The sequence below is a fragment of the Juglans regia genome, chromosome 6, assembly GCF_001411555.2.
Source record: "Juglans regia cultivar Chandler chromosome 6, Walnut 2.0, whole genome shotgun sequence".
NCBI lineage: Eukaryota > Viridiplantae > Streptophyta > Magnoliopsida > Fagales > Juglandaceae > Juglans > Juglans regia.
The window spans coordinates 18,799,209-18,820,879 of record NC_049906.1 but is presented as its reverse complement, the minus strand read 5'-3'; the positions used below and the strand labels follow the sequence as shown (position 1 = coordinate 18,820,879).

The 21,671-nt window shown below is 40.0% G+C and overlaps 1 protein-coding gene across 1 annotated transcript in view; it reads left to right on the top strand.

Annotated features, from left to right (window-relative positions):
• Positions 1 to 182: 182 nt before the first annotated feature.
• The window catches only part of LOC109020040 (rhodanese-like domain-containing protein 8, chloroplastic), a 38,191-nt gene continuing 16,702 nt past the window's right edge, over positions 183 to 21,671 (top strand). Inside the window, exons 1-5 of the mRNA XM_035690507.1 lie at positions 183 to 583; positions 1,202 to 1,255; positions 1,634 to 1,783; positions 4,756 to 4,918; positions 12,586 to 12,677. Coding sequence (XP_035546400.1) covers positions 263 to 583; positions 1,202 to 1,255; positions 1,634 to 1,783; positions 4,756 to 4,918; positions 12,586 to 12,677 — 780 coding nt within the window. The 5' untranslated portion in view covers positions 183 to 262. The remainder of the gene's footprint in view (positions 584 to 1,201; positions 1,256 to 1,633; positions 1,784 to 4,755; positions 4,919 to 12,585; positions 12,678 to 21,671) is intronic.

Below are 21,671 nucleotides of genomic sequence, written 5' to 3'. Positions count from 1 at the left end.
ATTATTTATTTTTATTTAATAATTAAAAAATAATCATTAATAAAATTGTATTTTTTTAATTATTAATAATATTAAAAAAATAATTAAAAAAATAAATTTTTTAAATATAATATAGAATAATAAACGGGTGGTAAGAGAATAATAACCATTATCCTTTTTATTAATCACCGTAAACCGGACCCTCGAAAGTTGTTTTGTATGGAGCTCTGTCAAGACAACAGATAATCTGAGCGGATGAATTAGAAGAGGCGAGGCAGGGACAATGGGTGGTGGTTCTGCGGTTATCACCGGTGCTCTCACCCCGGCATTATCAATCCCTACGCTTCCTAGTAGAAGCAGAAGCATTGGTAAACTTAAAGATAAGCCTCTCATACGGTTTCAAAGGCATTCCAAGTTCTGCTCAGCTACTCTTAGCCACCTAAAGCGAATAGTCAACAACGGCAAGTGTGACATTTCTGCACAATGCAGTCTCAGCGAGGCAGAGGAGCCTTCAGAGGATGATTTTGTCGTAGTGAATTTTTATCATTTTGTGTTCATCAAAAACCCAGAGACGGAGGTCGCCAGGCACCTCTCCTTCTTAGAGGTTTGCTCCAGCCCTTTACTTATTAGGACAAAACTCACTTTGCGAGTCTAATTCCTCCTAAATATCTAAAATTTCTACCGGTTTCTCTACATCAATCAATTTCGATTGTGCACTTTCACTGGAAAAATTTAGAAGCATAGCATACTGGGTCCCATTGTTCTTTTATTCTCTTTTCTTAACATGATGAACCAATCTATGATTTTAAAACCTCGTTTTGGTTTGGTTTTAAGAGAACGAAGAGTCTCACCGCAGTCTTTAGAGCGAACTTCAAAATGTCTTCGGAACTCTGTTTCACAATCCTTAAAAGCAATTCATATTCCAACATTAAACAGAGCTTGTATGTTGATTGCTCTCTTGGCTGCCATATAAAATAGAATATATGACTTGCTGATTGGTTACTCGTACAAAAAGGTGAAAGGCTATATTCCATTCTAATGTACATTAGTTTTTGTTGTTTAAAAAAATTCATTGCATTCCAATGTCGTTGAGATTCGAGTTGTATACTTCCCAGAAAGCAAAAGAGAAGCAGGGAGAAGATCCCAGCTGCCATACTATTCACGTCACTGACATTAAAACTTTTTTTTCCTTTTTTTTTTTTTTCTGGATATCTATTGTTAGGGTCTCGACATACATGGCCGGGTGTATCTCAATGAACAAGGGATAAATGCACAGGTAGATATCTTCCCCGTAGATCAATTTCTTTTCCTTGCATTTGTGTTTCTGAATTGAAGTTTGGCAGTGGGAGTCCACCACAAGCGTGTGATGATGTAGTATGAGTCATACAGATGCTCTCTCTACTGTCTTTTTCTGTTTATAAGGGTAAACCCCTTCTCCTTTTGTGTTGACACATAGATGGTCAACCTTGTTGTTTATAGATGCAAGGGGGAGATTTGGTTCTTTAATGCATTCTAGGATATATTAAATCTCCATATTATAATGTAAATTATTGGTTAGTTTTGATCGTTTTTAGCTTCATTGAACTAATTATTCACCATTTTTTTAGCATCCATTTATTCTCAACTCTTGCTGATTTAATTCATCTTGATGCAGTACAGTGGGCCTTCAAAAGATGCTCTTCTGTATGTCAAATGGTTGAGAGAAGATTGTAGATTTTCAGATGTTTTGGTTCAGATTTCTCCAGCATTTAATGGTCATGCATTTCCAAAACTGAAGTTGCGGTATAAGTCTTCATTACTGCAGGCAAGCTCTATGTTTGCATATCCTTTTATTTTCAATTAAATAACTTTTTATCTTTACAAATTGGTTTCCATATTCAGCTCATAACTGGGGTTTTCCAACTTCATATTATTTCTGGTTTAATTATAATGACCCTCTCGCATACTGTTTTCCTCCATAACCTTCAATTTTTTGTTTTTTATTTATGCATATATGGTAGTCTATGTTAGTAAATGTTCTATACAATGCCTAGTGAAGTTGGAAGGTTGTTTGAATGGTATCTCTGCTGGCTACGGTGGAAGCCTCTCTGCATATGGAGGGGGAGGTCAGTGTTTGTAAATTTCTCATCTGTTGGAAACAAAGCCAGATAGGCTCAACAATCTTCAGACGCTCATGAACATTATTTCTCCTCTGTTGGAAACAAGGTGGAGATGGACAAAGATTTTTCATCTTAAACCAGAATGGAGGGGAAGGGTTGGAAAAGGAAAATGATTTGTGTAGGCCTAGGGTGTGTGAGCCTTTTTTAACGGTGGGTCCTACTTTTTTCTTAAAGGGCTTGCGCACTCAAGGCTTGTATCTAGCGCATTGGAAAACCTTTGCCATTGAGTAGTGCAATATGTCTTTGTACTTCTCAACACAATATTTGGCAATGTATTACGAATTGCAAATCAAGCAGGCTTGTAGTGTTTAGAATGGGTGGTCCTCCATTGGTGAAAATGTTGATACCATGTTTGGCTGTGACATTTTTAAATAGTATGTGGTGGTTTCAGCAGTTAGAAAGTTTCCTGCAATCAACATAAAAACAGGGGCATTCCGAGTACAAGTGGTGGCAGAAAATTTGAAAATCTGAAAAAAAGCGCTGTAGTGGGGACAAATTCCAGTTGCAAATTCTATTATTGGGACATCCACAATTGTTGCAAGGGGTGGTGTGGGAAGTGGAAGTACCTGCAGCATCCTCTGTACAATGAAGGAGCAGTTGGAATGTTTGGGAGATGTAGTGGCTTTCATAAGGAAAATGATAAAGACAACCGTTTTGTACATCCTTTTTACAACTCTGCTTTAAATAGAGGGCATTCTTGTAAAACAAAGTTGTGAAAGGATTGTTGTTTCACAAAAATGCATTCCATTTAAAATAGAGTTTTAAAAAGGTTGTAAAAAATGGTTATATATCTATCAGTATACAGGAAGTGGGCCTAACCAATCCCATTTGCTAGTTAAAAAAAAACACTCATCCTGGCTGAGTTGAAATGACTCAACTCAGCCAAGTTCGACAGCCTCTCTGCAATTCAAGATTAGAAAACAATTTGGTTCAGAAATTCCACTTTTGGGCAGAACATTGGGGGTTGGAGAAAGTTTATTGGAGGGTGTGGAGTCCCCGTCTTTTCCAACACAAAAAAATGGTAAATAATTAGTTCCGAGTGAAAGGTTGAGTGTAGCGTGTTAAGATTAACCTATGGTGGTTTCTCAAATTTTATGTTTTATTTTTTATTAGCACTGGTTGTCCAAGAACAAAGTTTTGACTAATCCGGGGGGTGCACAGGCTCTCGGCAATGAGTTTCTCAAATTTTATTGGGATGTGTGATAGAAGGTATGATGAGTGTTTTCCATGATTTTCATGGTAAAGGTAGATTTATAAAAAGCCCTAATGCCACATTCATACTCCTTATCCTTAAGAAAGTTGGGGCCATTAATATTAGACTTGTGACCTATGAGCCTTGTGAGTAGAGTCTACAAAATCATTGCTAAAGTTTTATCTAACATATTGAACATATTGTTAGAAAAGACAATATCGAAGTCTCAAAATGCTTCCATTAGTGGGTAGACAAATTGTAGACTCTTTTCAACATTGCTAATTGTAGTCGTACATAGAGAGAGAGAGAGAGAGAGAGAGAGAGAGAGAGAATACATTATCTTCATTAACATTCAACCTCCTATACATGCTACATACAAATGACCATTGTACACCTAAACTATACTAATTACAACCATGTCCTTTACACTCTCCCTCAAGCTGGGGCATATATATCATATAAACCTAACTTGGAACAAATAAGCTTTAATCGACTACAACACAGTGGTTTGGTAAACATATCTGCAAGTTGATCAGCAGACTTCACAAATGGTGTAGAAATGTCACCACTTAGTATCTTATCCCAAATGAAGTGACAATCAATCTCAATGTGTTTAGTCCTCTCATAGAATACAGGATTAGACGCAATATGCATTGTAGCTTGGTTATCACAAAGTAACTGAAGAGGGACAGGAGCTGGAAACCCAATCTCTTGAAGAAAGTGTTGCAACCATGTCAGCTCACTAGCAGTGTGAGCCATTGCTCTGTATTTGGCTTCTGCACTAGATCGAGCTACTATTGTTTGCTTCTTACTCTTCCATGTAACCAAGTTACCTCCTATAAAGGTACAATATCGTGGAGCCCCTTAGAAGTGTCTTTCTTTGTTTGGGTGACTTCACAAGGGAAGATACTTGCTTTAATGATTGGTTGGCGTTGTTTGTACAAATAGAATAGGGAATTTGTGGACCATCTTTTACTCTGCTCTGTGGTAGTTAACACTTTGTGGCTAGGCTGTTTTTGGTCTTTCTAGGCTGTAATTGTCTTTGCCCATCTTTGTGCTCTAGTTTTAGCTATTAGGACTTTCTCGCACTCTTTACTTTCTCTAACCATGCACATCTCATATATAACCTGTGTGTACTTGGTGCCTTTTGACTTATTAATAAAATTGACCTTATAAAAAATTGATGTATATGTTATAAAAAAAATTGATGTATATGGTATATAGATGATGATTTTCTCTCTCTTTCATTTTGTACATAGTTCACGTCTTTATATTTCTCTTATTTATCCTAATAACCTATGCATCTCAAACCCCATTCTTTTAAGATATTGGGCAAGTTATGCATTCTACTAGTTCCGAGAACAGCAAGGTGCATGCTTTCCTTTTCAAAAGAAATTTCACATGATTACAATGATATTTCTCCAGATGGAAGGAGGCATTTTACATCTTCCTTTGCTCGACCCTTCTATGCGAGCAACACCTCTACCACCTTCAAAATGGAGAAAAAGATTGGAAGCAGTGGATGGAATTGATGATGCTTCACATGAGAATTGCAGTTCAAACTATATTCTGTTGGATGTGAGAAATGGTAGCTCCTCTTTTTTTTCTCAGATGCTACTTGCTTGCAATTTCTTAACATAATGTCTTCTCGATTTTGTATATTTTCAGGTGTTATATTGTTAGAGGTTGATCGTAAACCTCCATGAGAATCCTAGTAAAAGTCCATCTAGAATGAGAGAGTAATTTGTAGGAATTATTCTCATTAAAATTCGAAATATAGGTACAAGGCAGTATATATAGATTATAGCTGAAGAGAAAAAAGGAAAGAATAAAGTAGGAAAGAATAAATTAAATACTAACTTCTAAGGAAACTAATCTCCTAGAATATTCACACATTTACACCCAATATCTCCTAGAATACAGCAGAGTTGACTAGGCAGATTTTGGAAACTTTCCAACACTCCCCCTCAAGCTGGTTTGAAGATGTCTTCCATAGCCAGCTTGCCAATTAAGTTTTCAAATTGTTTCTTATGCAGTCCTTTTGTAAGTATATCTGCTACTTGCTCAGCTGTAGAAATATAGGGCAAACAGATTACTCCACTATCTATTTTTTCCTTGATGAAATGCTTGTCCACCTCCACATGTTTTGTTCTGTCATGAAAAACTGGATTGTGAGCAATAGCTATTGCAGCTTTATTATCACAATACAGTTTCATTGGTAATGAACTAGTAACTTTCAACTCTTCTAGCAATCTTTTAATCCATAGTGCTTCACAAATTCCATGAGCAACAGCCCTAAACTCAGCCTCTGCACTACTCCTTGCCACCACATTTTGTTTCTTGCTGCGCCATGTTACTAAATTTCCTCCAACAAATGTGCAATAGCCAGAAGTTGATCTTCTATCAGTGACACTTCCAGCCCAATCTGCATCAGTGTATATTTTAACTTGTAAACTCCCATGACCTCCAAACAATAAGCCTTTACCTGGAGTCCCCTTTAGGTACCTTAGGATTTTGTATACAACATCAAAATGTTCAGGTCCTGGTGAGTGCATAAACTGGCTTACCACACTTGTTGCAAAAGCTATGTCAGGCCGTGTGTGAGAGAGGTACAAGAGTTTCCCTACCAATCTTTGGTATTGTTCTCTATTGATTATTTCTTCAGGTTTAGCTGGTTGGAGTCTTAGATTAGGCTCTATAGGTGTTTCTGCAGCTTTACAACCTAAAAAACCTGTTTCTCCAAGTAAATCAAGAACATATTTTCGTTGGGAAACAAATATACCTTTCTTTGACCTTGCAAACTCCATGCCAAGAAAATATTTCAAGTTACCTAAGTCTTTGATTTCAAACTCCTTAGCAAGAATATTCTTTACTCTGTAAATTTCATTACTGTCATCCCCTGTCAGAATAATATCATCAACATAGACAATAAGTATAGCTACTTTGCCTCCACCAGTGTGTCTATAGAACATAGTGTGGTCAGCTTGACCTTGGCAGTAGCCGTGACTCTTTATTACCTTCCCAAAGCGTTCAAACCAAGCTCTAGGAGATTGCTTAAGTCCATATAAAGTCTTCCTCAATCTGCACACCTTCCCCTTGCCTTCTTTGCCTTCAAATCCTAGTGGTAGATCCATAAAAACTTCCTCCTCTAGGTCTCCATTTAAGAAGGCATTCTTCACATCTAATTGATACAAGGGCCAGTTTGAATGGACTGCTAGGGATAGTAACACACGGATTGAGTTCATCTTGGCTACAGGAGCAAAAGTTTCCTGGTAGTCAATTCCATATGTTTGAGTGAACCCCTTTGCCACAAGTCTTACTTTGTACCTCTCTATACTACCATCAGCCTTGAATTTGACTGTAAATACCCATTTACAGCCCACAGTCTTCTTCCCCTTTGGTAGATCACCAATTTCCCAAGTGCCATTAGCAATTAGTGCATTCATCTCTTCTTTAACAGCCAATCTCCATTTCGGGTGATCCAAGGCTTCCTGAATGGTTCTTGGAATAAACAAGTGAGAAATATTGGATGTAAAGGCTTTATGAGTATCAGAAAGTCTATGATAGGATAGATGTTTGGCAATAGGATGTGTGGTGCAGGTTCTAACTCCTTTCCTAAGGGCTATAGGTAAGTCTAGATCAGCAGTAGAATTGTCTTTAAAAGGAGCAGGAGTGGAAGAGTTACCTGGTGTATTGGAAGGACCAACTTGTAAAGGTGATGACGATTGGCTTTGCTCCGGATTGGAAGAAGGATTTCTATTATTTTGACGATCTCTTCTTCTAGTATAAACACGAAGTTCAGATGAGGTAATATCTGGTAGTATTTCTCCCCCTGGTTGTGAATCACTTATACCTTGTACAGGTAGACTAGGAATTCCATTATTTTCACTAGATAAATTTTCTGTTTCCTGACCTTTTAAAGGAGTATGGATGTTCATGTCAATGTCAATGAAAACATTAGGAAAAATATTAGAAGTTTGCCAGAACTCATCTTCACTTTTCTCTTTCTCCCCCTGAAGATAGTTATGGCTAAAGTAAGGCTGTTTTTCAAGGAAAAAAACATCCATACTGATGTGAGTTTTCTTTGTAATAGGATTAAAACATTTGTACCCTCTATTATTAGGAGCATATCCGAGGAAAACACATTTTTCTGCCCTAGGGTCAAGTTTAGACCGAAGATGGGTTGGTATATGAACAAAAACAGTGCACCCAAAAACTTTTAGTTGTAAATCTGATGTTACTCGACAAGTAGGGAAAAGGTCCTTTAGGCAGGCTAAAGGAGTGATGTATTTTAAAACACGAGTAGGCATCCTATTAATGAGATAACAGGCAGTCAAAATAGCATCACCCCATAAATATTTAGGAACATGCATAGAAAACATGAGGGCACGTGCAACCTCTAATAAATGACGATTTTTCCTCTCTGCAATACCATTTTGTTGTGGGGTGTCACGACAAGTAGATTGATGTTGATCACCTTTTGCTGACAAAAAAGTTCCTAAGCTTTTGTTAAAGTATTCAGTACCATTATCACTTCTAAGAATACTGATTTGTGTTTGGAACTGATTTTCAACCATATGATAAAAATCCTTGAATAATTTTTCAACTTCAGATTTATCACTCATCAAATACACCCAACACAACCGTGTATGATCGTCAATAAATGTCACAAACCATTTTTTTCCAGATGCAGTAGTGATTTTTGAGGGACCCCAAACATTACTATGAATTAAATAAAAAGGTTTTGAAGCACAATAACCTTTTGATTGATAAGTGTTCCGATGACTCTTAGAAAAATGACAAGTATCACAATGAAGAGAGTTGCAATCAACAATTTTAAATAAGCTGGGAAACAAATGTTTTAGATAGAGAAAACTAGGATGTCCAAGTCTAAGGTGCCAAAGCATAATTTGTTCTCGTACAGGCATTGAACTAGTACTACTACTACTCAAACCCTGAGCTTGTTTAATGTTGAATAGGGTCTCATCAAGATAATAGAGTCCATCAATCATCCTAGCACTGCCAATCATCCTCCCCGAGAGTTGGTCCTGAAATTCACAATGGGAATCAAAGAATATGACACTGCAGTTAGAATCCCGTGAGAGTTTACTAACAGACAGCAAATTACAAGCAAGTTTAGGAACATGAAGGACAGATTTTAGTTCAATTTTGTCAGAGATTTGGACAGAACCTGTTCCTGCAATGGATGAGAAACTTCCATCTGCAATTCTGACTTTTTTATTACCAGGACAAGGGTAATAAGATTGAAAAAATTGTGAAGTACTAGTCATATGGTCGGATGCACCAAAATCAATAATCCATGGTGCAAGAGTTAAGCCACAAGAGTAGGTACTAGGGGTATCACCTGTTTGGGCCAAGGAACCAGTAGGAGGACCGGATGTAGGAGTGGATTTCAGCAATTGAAGAAGATGATCCACCTGCTCAGCACTTAGGAAATTAGCCTTTGTTTCATTTACTCTAGGGGCTATATAGTTGCTGCTAGAGGTTCCAGATTTGCTGCTCTTCCAGTTTGCAGGTTTTCCATGGAGTTTCCAGCAAGTCTCTCTAGTGTGGCGTGGTTTATTGCAATAATCACACCATACCCGAGGCTTATCTTCAAACCTCCTTTGGTTAGAATAGGACCGCTGTGCAGAAATATTGGCAGTGGACAGATCTGTGCTAGTAGCACAATAAGGAGCAGGGTTGGCAGCAACTAAAGCAGAGTTCTCCACAGTTTCATCCTCCTTTTTTTTCATCATGACATTCCGACGACAATCTTCTCTTCGCACCTCAGAAAATACCTCTCCAAGTGGAGGTAATGGCTGTCTCCCTAGAATCCTTCCCCTAACTTCATCAAATTCATCATTAAGTCCAGCCAAGAATTTAAAAATTCTGGCATTCTCTACCATCTTCTTATTATGATTGCAATCATCAGAATTTTTCCATTCATAATCATTGAATAAGTCTAAATCCTGCCAAAGTCCCTTAAGAACATTGAAATACCTGGTCACACTGCCTTCTCCTTGGTGAGTATTGCTGATTTTCTGCTGCAATTCATATATCTGAGAGTAATTTCCAAGGTTAGAATACATCTGACTGACATTGTCCCAGAGCTCCTTTGTAGTCGAATAGCACATGTAGTTGGCACTAATTTCTTCATCCATAGCATTCACAAGCCATGCCATCACCATTGAATTTTCTGCATCCCATATAACATAGGATGGGTCTGTTTTCTCGGGCTCCTTAGTTTCACCAGTCAAGTACCCTATCTTCCCTCTCCCTCGAATATGCATCCTGACTGATTGTGACCAGCGTAGGAAATTTTCCTGATTCAGTCGTATGTTTGTGATTTGGACAGAGTAGGGTTCAGAATGGGTAGGTTTTGGTTCTGGTTTGCTTTTGGATTTGGCCTCGTTTGAAGTATCAGCCATGGTAAAAGGCTTGACAGCAACAGAAAAGAAAGGCAAAGAAGAAGGAAGAAAAAACAAGATATTAGGGGCTGATTTGAGCCGCCAGAGGGAATAGGGTTTTTAGATGAATCAGAAAAGGAACCCTGCTCTTGATACCATCTAGAATGAGAGAGTAATTTGTAGGAATTATTCTCATTAAAATTCGAAATATAGGTACAAGGCAGTATATATAGATTACAGCTGAAGAGAAAAAAGGAAAGAATAAAGTAGGAAAGAATAAATTAAATACTAACTTCTAAGGAAACTAATCTCCTAGAATATTCACACATTTACACCCAATATCTCCTAGAATATAGCAGAGTTGACTAGGCAGATTTTGGAAACTTTCCAACAGTCCATTTAGTCTAGTAGGAGTTAGAGTCCATTTCGTCCTAGAGTATAGGGTCAATTGTTTGTTTATTTCAATTACTGTTAGCGATTATCCTAGAGTATATTTATGTGTAATCCTAGTTGAGTTTTGAGTCCTAGTATTGAGTAGTGGTTGTGAGTCCTAGTCTAGTTGGTGTCTAGTTGTTGAAGTAATAGTAATTTGTAAGATTGAGTTCTAGTAGAAGTTGTGGTTTAGCTACCAAAGAGTGTTGCCTGTAAGGCTGGAGGCTAAGAAAAACCCATTCACCCACTGAAGATTGCCTCTCAGTTCTATTTTGTCATAATGTAACTTCATCCTCTCTTGGGCAGCCAACAAATTAGTCTTCAAGGTTGACATAATTTGATCCCTAGTCTTCAGCAATTCATCCACTGCTTGATTGGGTGTTAACCCTGGACTGTATGCTTGTAATCTGGTAGGGGGCAATCCATATACAACTTCATAGGGTATAAGTTTGGTTGATGATACCTCAAAAAATGCTCTAGGCATCTGTTAACAGCCTCACTTTGATGATACTTCATAGGTTGTAAGTTTGGTTGATGATACCTCAAAGAAATTTCACCTGATTACAATGATATTTCTCCAGATGAAACTGTGCATTTTGGTAGATGAAGATGAATAACGGTTTTAACTGAATAGGGGTTCAATACGGTGAGTTTTGTAACACTGTAATATGGGGAGTTTTATCATTCGTGTAGTACAAATACTTGGGGCATTGTAAATAGTTTTGGTGCAGAAAGATCAATAAGAATTCGTCTTGGAGGTTGGAGGTTCCTCGAAAGCCTCTTCCAAGAATCAAGAAAGTGATTCTTGGGTTTTCTTCAATCTGTGTTCTCATTCTCTTGAGTGTTCGGCAATTCTTCTGTAATTCTTCTCACTTTCTGGGTAAGATCAGTAGTTTACCCATAACACCTCCTAAAAATTTCTTGCTGTTGGATCATTACCCACAGAACCATTAAGGGAAATTCTTGAAATCTTTTGTAGCATCTCATTAAATCTCTTTTCTTGATTTTCCCTATCCACACGAGCAGTTTCTTGCTGTTGAACTAAAATCGCAATTGTATCCTCTAGCTACTTCTGTTGCCTTTCTTGTTGCTGTCGAAGATGATTCATAGAATCCACAATCTGTGCATAAGATTGAGTACCCTCTGCCATGACTACTGATACGAATTGTAATGGGCCCTTCAGTTGACTAATTTGAGGTAGTCACTCTCCAAGAAACAAGAAGTAGAGAGAGAGAAGAAGAAGAAGAAGAAGAAGAAGAAGAGGAGGAGGAGGAGGAGGAGGAGGAGGAGGAGGAGAAGTAGAGGAGGAGGAGAAGTAGAGAGAAGTTGAATGCAATTATGAGAGATGATCTTCCCTTTCATTTTCCTTCCATTTATAATGACTCTGGATTGGCTATACGACTGCGTTTCACTAGTTTACAAATCTACTGCCTCAAAATGGCGGCACACTATTTATTACAAATTCTGTATATGTAAAATGACACTGTTCCCATTTAATGAAAAACGACACCATATGCTTAAATTCTAACGACTAACTGCCACTTTGTTTCCTTCTTTACACCTTCAGCTGCTGTTGCCCCTTTCACCCAACTTCATCCACAACCTCCAGCTGCTGCTCCTCCTTCAATCGTCCTCAATCCACAACCCATGACAAATTCATATGGGATGGCATTATTGAGGAGTTGGATCTCTATTGGCTGGATTAAAATAATAAGGAGAAGAATCATTGAAAACATTAATCTCAAATGAAATTATTTTTTATCCATAAATTATAGAGAATTGATATTATTCCTTTCATAGGATTGCCTCTTCAACATTTGTTATTTTTCTTAAATATAGGTATCCTGATTACAGACAATCACAAAATCTTCAAAACTTTTCATGTTTTTCAATTGAATAATGCTACAACCTAGTCAATTCAGCCAAACTACACAAAGATTATATAATCTTGTGGCACCTATATTCGACAATGGAGTGGAGTCTACGGGGGTCAAAGTCGGAATTAAGGCATACCAACTCCGATTGAATCGGTGCTCACCCTTGGGGTATTCCAACCATATCTATCGACTGGGTTACAATAACCTACTTACCCAAAGAGAGACGGAGGAGAATACATTCAGAAGGCACTATGATACATTCAGAAAACTACTAAGAAATATATTTGAACTAAAGATCCATTACAGATATATTGGGACAAAGTATGATTACATTGTCGGTATGGACATACTGAATGTGCTAAGGTCACCTCCTTTCATGCATGTCTAAGTGTACCTATTTTCGTAGCGGGTGGTAGATCATGCATTTTTTGTGTTGTTATCATCCTGTTCTTGTTATTGTAGTACTCAACCTATAATAGTTTTCAGGTTCATAATTCCGATTGAATTTTGAAGATTTTGTGATTGTCTGTAATCAGGTTATGAATGGGATATTGGTCATTTCTCTGGAGCTCAACGACCTTCGGTAGACTGCTTTAGGAGCACTTCATTTGGGCTATCGCCTATACAGGTATGGTGAATAAACCCTTTTTTCCTTAAGGATGGGCATTAGAGGTACTTATAACAGGTGGTGGGAGGGGCGGGGAAGGGAAGGGGGGGGGGGGGGGGGGGGGGAATGGTAAGATTTGAACTTACCCCAACCCTACCCTACACTTTCACCATTTAAAGCTCAAGTGGCTGGTCAGTATAGGACATAAGCTATACGGGATTTTGTTTCATCATAATTATCATGACTCCAGTTCATTTTAATTCTTTATGCATCTTTTCTTTGAATTTTTAGAATTCAAGCGTACCTCCTTGTTGGATCTCATTGTGGAAAAAGTAGAGATTGTCCTTTTATGATATGCTGAATTTAGAGACCCTTCAAGTGTAGCAATATAATGCACTAATGTGTATCTTTCTATATCCTCTTAGCCTTAACTTCTCTTTTTTGGAGCTTTGGATATCATTTTTTGCATTTATTGGTGTAAATGTGTAACACCTGATTGCTGTAGGGTCAGGAATGCTATATCAAAACATTACATAGGACGGGTAAAAGAGATCCATAAAGCATAATTACCTCGAACATAATCGATGACTTTATTAAAGCTTAATAATAATTGAAGCAAAATCAAATAGAACGGAAATAAGAGAATATCCTCAGTGTCATTTTCTTCTAACTAAATCAAATTCTAAGTAAATGGTAGGTAAACAGATACATCATACAGTAACTAGGTGCGCTTGGGTAAGCCAATCTTGTGTGCTTGCTTTGCAATCACAAGGATCTCGGCTTTGTTTCTGTAGCCACAGATGAAACTGTGTCAATGATATATGGACATCACTCAATAAACTAGGTGCTCTTGGGTAAGCCAATCTTTGCGGACCATACAAGATGGCTGCCCCCTACCCCTCAAGAGTCACATTCAAACTATTTTACATGCATTCATAGTCACATAATTTTCCTTTGCTTTTCATGAAGTGGCAGAGATATTTATAACATTTTTATTTCATATCACATGGCGGGAGCATGCACATAACGTCAGTTAGATTCAAACCCTTTTTCATGTAGTATTGAGTGCATAAAGAGGGCTACCAAAGGAAGGCTAAATTGCAACGGAATAAGTGGAACAATTTCCGAAAAACATTGCATTGACATTTGAAAGAAAGTAAGAGTATATGATCATATCTAGTGAGCTTCTTTCCTAGTTTGCACAATGCCAACACTTCCTTCGCAACCTAGGGAAACATTCATAACCCTTCCTATCTGCTCATGCTTATGCTAATGTTTTGAGTCGTTTTCATACATGCTTTTGGACACTTGAATTATTCTTTTATTGCTGAAAAGCTTGTTGCAAATATCTTTATATTTACCCTCTTGGATGAATAGCATTAGGTATCAAATATAAAGTAATTCAGTCTGCATATGCCAATGTTTAAATCCCTAAAATGTTAATTGTGCAAAGGCTAACAGCAGCTTGTTTTTTTCATCCTTTAGCCACTCTAAGACCCCTGTTCTAGTCTGTTATGGGGCGTAAAAGTGAATTTTTAGGTGTGAAACTGCTAAATATTTGTGCCCATGGGGGTGTGTGTGTGTGTGTGTGTGGATAGGCCACGTAACCAGCCTTGTATTTTTGGAGTTTCACTCATCTTGACCCCAAAGCATGCCTCAAACTTGGGAAACTTGAGTCATTGCAAGGATGACTCATGGGGTACAACCTATGGTCTTAAAAGCTTCAAGTATAAAAAAGAACTGAATCTGTTTGGCTTCTTGCCAAAGACACAGCCCTCTCCGGGTTTCTCCTGCTCCGCAATTTTTGGAAACAAAATTCTCCCTCCCATTGTCCTCACCGGAGGGAGGGAGGGAGCTTCGGTTTCTCCCTTCCTCCTATCCTTCTCTCCTATTCTTTTGCCTGGTTTTCCTCTCCATTCCATGCTTTTTTCACTTTTTGTTCTGGTCATTACAAGTCCAAGCTCTCCGCCCATTTTCTTCCCAAACTTGCGCCACCAAAAGAGCCATCAACCAAAGACCCAACAAGCCCACCCTCTTTCGGGTGAGAATATCATGGGTATCAGCATAACCAGCATTGCCTTTTCTGACCTTTTTTAACCTGTTTTGGAGAACCAACTTTGCCTGGGACTGTTTCTTCCATTTTTCTGTTTCCAAAAATATTCTCTTTTTTGCCACCTTTTTCTCCACTTTCCTCCCTTTTGGTCAGAAGGAAAGATCTCTGGTTTGCTACAATCCACTTTTCTATAACCATGACACATTGCCAGTGGTTTTTCCAACCGCGAGTTCATTCCACGCGACCAAACCAGCCCCATGACCGGTGTGCGTTGCCCACGTCCTATTGCCCTTAATAGCATCTAGATGGGATATGTTCCTTTCCGGAGAGATAGTCCACTGTCATCTATTGTGCGTCAAGCAGGCGTCCTTACTTCCCTTTCTGAGGATCTAAAGGAAATATGACACACTACAACAGTCAAGTGTAGTGCAACATCAGTTGTTGCAGCTTTCAAATGTAGTACCTGTAACAACCCAGGTCAGGCGACGATAACCAGGGGGTCGACGGCACTTTGAGGAAGCTTAGGCATGCTTAAGGGAAGTGAAAGAAGTGAAGTGTTAGGGAGATTAGGGTTGAATATGAAGTCGTGTCATGGGCTGTGTAGTGAAATGGGCTTTCGTTACTATTAATTTTAGTGTTTACTTAATGTGTTAGTCAGTTTGTAAGGACTTGGTCCATTAGGCTTATGGGCTGCCAGGCCCTTAGTGTCTGCTTGTTATTTTCTTAGATGCACCTGTAGGTAACCTTTGCTTTCTCCACCATAGACAGTTACAGAGAATCTTGTATATCTCTCGTCAGAGATGATTTCCAGGGTATGCATGAAAATACAATATAGTTTTTCAAATTCTCTCACTATTCATCTCTAACCCCGGAAGCCTCTAACCCTCGAAGTGAGATTTCCATCCAACATCACCGGCGTGTTACAATTATCCAGAGCTAGCCTTTCCTCGGCAACTGCTCAGCAGGGTTTTATGGTAGAAGGAACAAGGCTTAATCAATTGTAGGATGGCCTGAATGGCTTTAAGAAGGCTACTGAGTCAGTTGAAAGCCTTGGAAGCAGAGATGCTTGCCATCGAGAGGCAATCAGATTTTGTTGTTCAGCAACTTGCAAGCCTCACACTAGAACTGAAAAAGAAGAACAAGGAACATCAGCATGACGATTCAACATCGGGCAATCTCCACAGATTTGAAGGGTTTGGAGAAGGTGGTGAAATCTTACCCAGGCCAGTCAGATTAGATTTCCCTTCTTTTCAGGGAGATGATCCCGTGGGATGGCTTTATAAGGCCAACTAATTTTTTATGTTTTACAACACTCTGCCTCGACACAAACTCAGATTGGCTTCCTTCCACATAAAGGGAAAAGTTATGGTATGGTTCCAAGATTTAGAGGACTCTGGTGTTATTGTGGATTGGGAATCGTTTGTTAGAGCTATTCTGATTAGGTTTGGGCCCAGTTCTTACGATGATCCAATGGAAACCCTTACAAGGTTAAGACAAACTGGATCTCTTGAGGAATATGTAGTAGAATTTGAAGCAGTTTCTAATAGACTAAAGAGACTATCAGACCATCACAAGTTAAGTTTTTTTTTTTAAGTGATCTAAGGAATGAAATTAGACTACCAGTCAAAATGTTTAACCCATCAGACTTGTTGACAGCGCTTAGTCTGGCAAAGATACAGGAAGAACATGTAAAAGTTAATAGGAAGGGATTCAGGGGGGGTAAATCAGAGTTTGATGGAGACAGGAGGTGTAACAGGGAGGAATAACCAGACCTATGAACCTAATAAGTCTGTTGGAAAGGCCATGGTGCCTGTTCAAAAAATAAACCCTCACCAGATGAAGGAGAGGAGGGACAAAGGCTTGTGTTACTACTGTGATTCCAAATGGAACCCAGGACACAAATGTAAAACCCTAAACTGTTTTTAATAGAAGAAATTGAAGAAGAAGATAGTGAGGGGTTGGATGAAATCAGTCTAATGAATCAAACAGAAAAGAGGAAGGAGATTATTGAGTTTCCTGAGTTACTAGACAGACCAGAGATTCCTCTCCATGCGTTCCTCAAGGCCAAGAGCCATGAGAGTAAAGGGAAAGGTAGCTGGCCAATGGGCTGTAATTCTAATCGACTCCGGCAGTACCCACAATTTTGTAGATCCTAAGGTGGTGAGAAGATCTAAATTTCCTGTTTTGTGTGAAGGAAAATGTGAAGGGTGAGAGTTGCCAATGGTGACCAATTAATAAATGATGGCAAAGGACATGGACTAAAAGTTAACATCCAAGGGTTCTTATTTTCTATGGACCTATTTGTGCTTGAGTTAGCTAGGTGTGATATGGTGCTTGGTGTGCAGTGACTACAAACATTGGGGACCATTTCATGGAATTTCAAGAAGTTAACCATGCCGTTTACCTTTGAAGGGAAGAATATTAGTCAGACAGGGCTGGCATCAACACAATGGTTGGAAGAGAGTACCTGCAGAGAAATGGATAAGTTAAAAAGGAATGAAGTGGTGCTGTAGTTGATTGGTGAAGATGAATTGACCTGGGAACAGACGCTGTCTGGGCCCTTGAAGGAGATTTTGCATAAATTTGAGGATGTGTTTCAAGAGCCCCATGGCCTTCCTCCATGCAGAACTCATGATCATGCAATTAAATTACTGCCAGGGGCAAAACCAGTGTCTGTCCGACCCTATAGATATCCTTTTTTTCAAAATGATGAAATTGACAAAATTGTACAGGAACTACTGCACTCAGGGGTGATCCAGCCAAGTCAAACTCCTTACACTTCCCCGGTACTATTGGTCAAGAAGGCAAATGGGTCATGGAGAATGTGTGTGGACTACATTGCTCTAAATCAGGTCACCGTGAAGGATAAATTTCCTATTCCTATAGTGGAGGAGCTCTTGATGAGTTGAGTGGTTCTAAGTTGTGCATAAGACAACCTTCCGTACCCACGAAGGCCATTATGAGTTTCTGGTCATGCCCTTTGGGCTGACCAATGCACTGTCAACTTTTCAGAACCTGATGAATGAGGTTTTCAGGCCTTATCTAAGAAACTTTGTGCTGGTTTTCTTTGATGATATACTGATATACAGCAGTAGTGAAGAGGAACATTTGAAGCATCTGGAGTTAACCTTGGGCCTTCTAAGAAAACACCAGCTATTTGTAAAAGAGTTCAAGTGCAAATTCGGGTGTCAGGAAATTGGATATTTGGGGCACTTAATTTCTGGACAAAGGGTGAGAGGCAGACCTTAAGAAGTTTAAAGCCATGGTTGACTGGCCCAAACCTAAGACAATAAAGGCTTTGAGTGGGTTCTTTGGCCTAACTAGCTATTATAGGTGTTTTATCAAGGGTTATGGGAGCATAGCTGCTGCCCTCACAGCTTTGCTAAGAAAAAATAACTTTCATTGGGGTGAGGCAGCTGAAACAACCTTCTTGAAACTAAAGGGGGCCCTAACCCAGCCACCTGTGCTGGCCTTACTAGATTTTTCTAAGCCATTTTTTTATTGAGTGTGATGCTCTAGGAAGAGGGGTGAGAGCAATCCTAATCAGCAGGGCAGACCCTTTACATCTCGTAGCTAGGCCATGGAGCATGATTTAGCTGGCCTTGCTGCTAGTTCGGGAATTAGATTTACAGAGGCTCAGGTTTGCCCATGTTTGCCTTGGAATATGAAGTTAACGAGCATCTTTTATCTCATTGGTTTGTACATTATTAATTAATGTGTATTAACGTGCTGGCCCATCTTTTTTCTCTCGACTTAGTAAGGCGATTAGGGTAGCGATGGCTACTGCCGCTGTCCTCGCGGCTTTGCGGGGCGGGCAAGGTGGCTCTATGACAGATTCGGATCAGAAGATGACGAATTTAGAGCGTCGAGTGGGAGGCGCTGTGGGGGTTGGATTTGGTATGGTTTTGTGGTTGTCGTGATGGATCGGCCTCAAGTTTTACCTGAGGTTGAGATTCCGTTCAGGGAACCGAGATTTGCAGACGGGGAGTTGTTTTTCCTCTTCACCAAAACAGAGATCAATCATTCGGCATAACCATTTTGGTTCTCTGTCGTGTTGAAATTCTTGCGTAGGAGGCCTTCGTTAGATCACGTTCGGGGATTTATCAAATCCCGTTGGGGACTCTGAGGTATGCCGATTGTTGGTCAGTTGAAGAACCCATGGAATATTTTGGTCCGACTATCGATTAAAGAAGATTTCATCGCGGTTATGGCTAGGGGGAATTTTGAGATTGCAGGTGCACCTTATCGGGTCTTCCACTGGACAACAAAGTTTGTCGAAGAGGACTCTCCGCTGGTACCAGTTTGGCTTTCACTTCCGAGGCTGTCATCGAACTATTTTCATGAGTCTATGCTGCGTCTATTGGTGGGGGATTTGGTCGGTTTTTGAAGCGGGACAATGCAACGGCGTGTGTGACAGGGCCAGAGGCGGCACAAATTTTTGTTGAGGTTGATGTTTCCAAACCTTTCAAATGGGTGTTCTGGTTGGGGGTTCCAGGGCATGCGAGTAGTCATTATCAAGAGGTTATTTTTGAATCTCTTCCTCTGTTTTGTGTTTCGTGTCGAAAGCAGGGCCATGAGGCTAATCGGTGTGGGCGTTGTAATCGTTTGGAAAAATCTGAGAGTGGCGCTGTGAATGGTGTCCCTGAGAGTTGAGTAGGTGGTCTGGAGAGGGTTACGAATCAGTGGAAGGTGGTGGGAAACAAAAATCCAGTAGTGGTAACAGAGGCGAGAATTGAAGAGGAGGGCTTCTCTAAGCCTCGTCGGGCTGTTATTTTGAAAGATATTAATAAGTGTAGGCGTCAAGTGGAGATGGTTGCAATGGAGATGTTTTATGTGGACTCAAAGGGTGAGGTAATTACTAGAAGACAATTTGAGGAGGAACTAGATGGTGGAGGATTGGTCAGAAATGTTGAGGCTCGGGCTGGGGGAGGAGATGATGCGGAGAGCAATGGGGATTCGATTCAAAGAGTCTTGGCCAGCTGGTTTGAATTATCTGAAGAGGTTTCGGATACTGTAGAACCTCGAGAGGGGTTGGAGGTCATGCATATGACGCCTCGTAGTTCACTGAAATTGGTGGATGAGACATTGGAATTTGAGTTAGCTCGTTTGGCAACGGTGGGGATATGTATGGGGGTATTAATAAGTGGGTCTCTTTGTCTGGGGGGGGGAACCCGAAGGCGATGCGGATGTTTTGGTGAGTAAGTGTTTCGATTCTGATTCTGAGCTGAATGTGCCTTTGAAAAAATTACGGGGTGTGAAGACGAAAGAGTCAGTGGCAGTCCCTCGTTCCAAAAAAATTTTTTAGTTAACTATGCAGATTCTCATATGGAATATTAGAGGTATTCGTTCGTCGAAGAGTAGACTTCGGCGCCTTATGAATAAAAATCGGCCACTGGTGGTGGCTTTGTTAGAGCCTTTTTCTTCTTCTAATAAAATGTCGGCAATGGGCTAGGTGGCTAAAGCTGCCGAATGTTTTGAATAATGCCGAAGTAGGGGGTAAAGTTTGGTTGTTTTTGGATGATAGTCTACTGTTTGAAATCATTTCTATGTCAGATCAAGCCTTGTCTGGTTGGTTTTTTTTTTTGATAAAAAGGATCTCATTCCATTCATTTAAGAGGACATACATCTTTGACTTCAAACGACAAGTCAATTACAAACGTTAGTAGAATCTCAGTACACTAATGTGACTGACATGGTCTAGTCCAGACGGCTTATCTCTAAAGATTGAAGTCTAAGAGATAGCACAACTCTGTTCCCAACAGAGTTCACAGTAACCAAACATAAAACTCCATACCCAACTAGATTGAGTATGGAGAAACCAAACCCCAACATCACCGACTAAGCGGAGGGGGGACAACACCCTTTGGACCTAAGTCCGAAGGGACAAATGTTTTTGGATTTTTTTGTTTTCTTGAAAATAAAGACAATGCATAAATAAATTACATAGAGAAAACACTGTAAAAAGGGAAAAACAGTGCACAAAAAACGCCTCGGAAGGGAATACTGACGGTCGGTCTTGGGAGATCCAGAGTCGCCGGTTCGGGAGCTGCCGCGCGTTGCAACGGCAGAGAGCTCCTTGGTGGCACGTGAGGGCCACGGGCCGACAAGCTTCGGAATTTTCGTCCCGCGCGTGCAGGCTACGCTCCACTCCACTCCGGTTGGGGCTGTGTTCGGTGGACGTGTAGATCGGCGGCTGGGCAACCTCCTGGTGGGGCGCCTGTTGGCTATAGGGATCCCGAAGACCACGAACGGCGATTCTCCCTATATTTGGCCTGAAAAACGAAAAAGAAAAAAACAAAATACAAAGGAAAATCAGAGAAGTAGAGGGAAAGAGTGAAGGGGGAAGGAGCCGAAGCCCCCACACCCCCCTCTAGCCGGTCTGAATGAGCTGGATTTAGAGAGAGTTGCGGTATGGGTTTGGGTTTAGCAATAATTCGGCCAAATTTGACCAAAATAGGAACAACCAAAACGGCTTGTCTGGTTGGTTTGTTAAAGGCCGTCTGCGTGTGTTGGTTTCTATATTTTATGCTAGTTGTTTTCAAAGAAAGCGTACGGAGTTGTTGGAGTATTTGTGTGCTCTTGATGCGGGTGGTAGGCCGTATTTTGTTGGGGGAGACTTTAATATTATTCGGTGTGATGAGGAGAAGGTGGGAGGATTGTTGAGTGCTTCTCGAGCAAAAGAGGAATTTAATACATGTATTCATGATTGTGGGCTGGTTGAGTTGCCATTTGGAGGAAATAAATTTTCTTGGTGTAGTGGCAGGCTAGGGGGGAGGAGGATTTGGGCTAAATTAGACAGGATTCTGGTGAGCTCTTCGTTTCTCAATGTTCTTCAAGATGCCCGTATGGAGTATCTTCCGCGTACTTCTTCGGATCATTGCCCTATGTTGATTTCTTTAGATAGGGAGAGGGGAGGGGGGGGGGATTCAGTATTTTCGTTTTCAATGCACGTGGGGAACTCA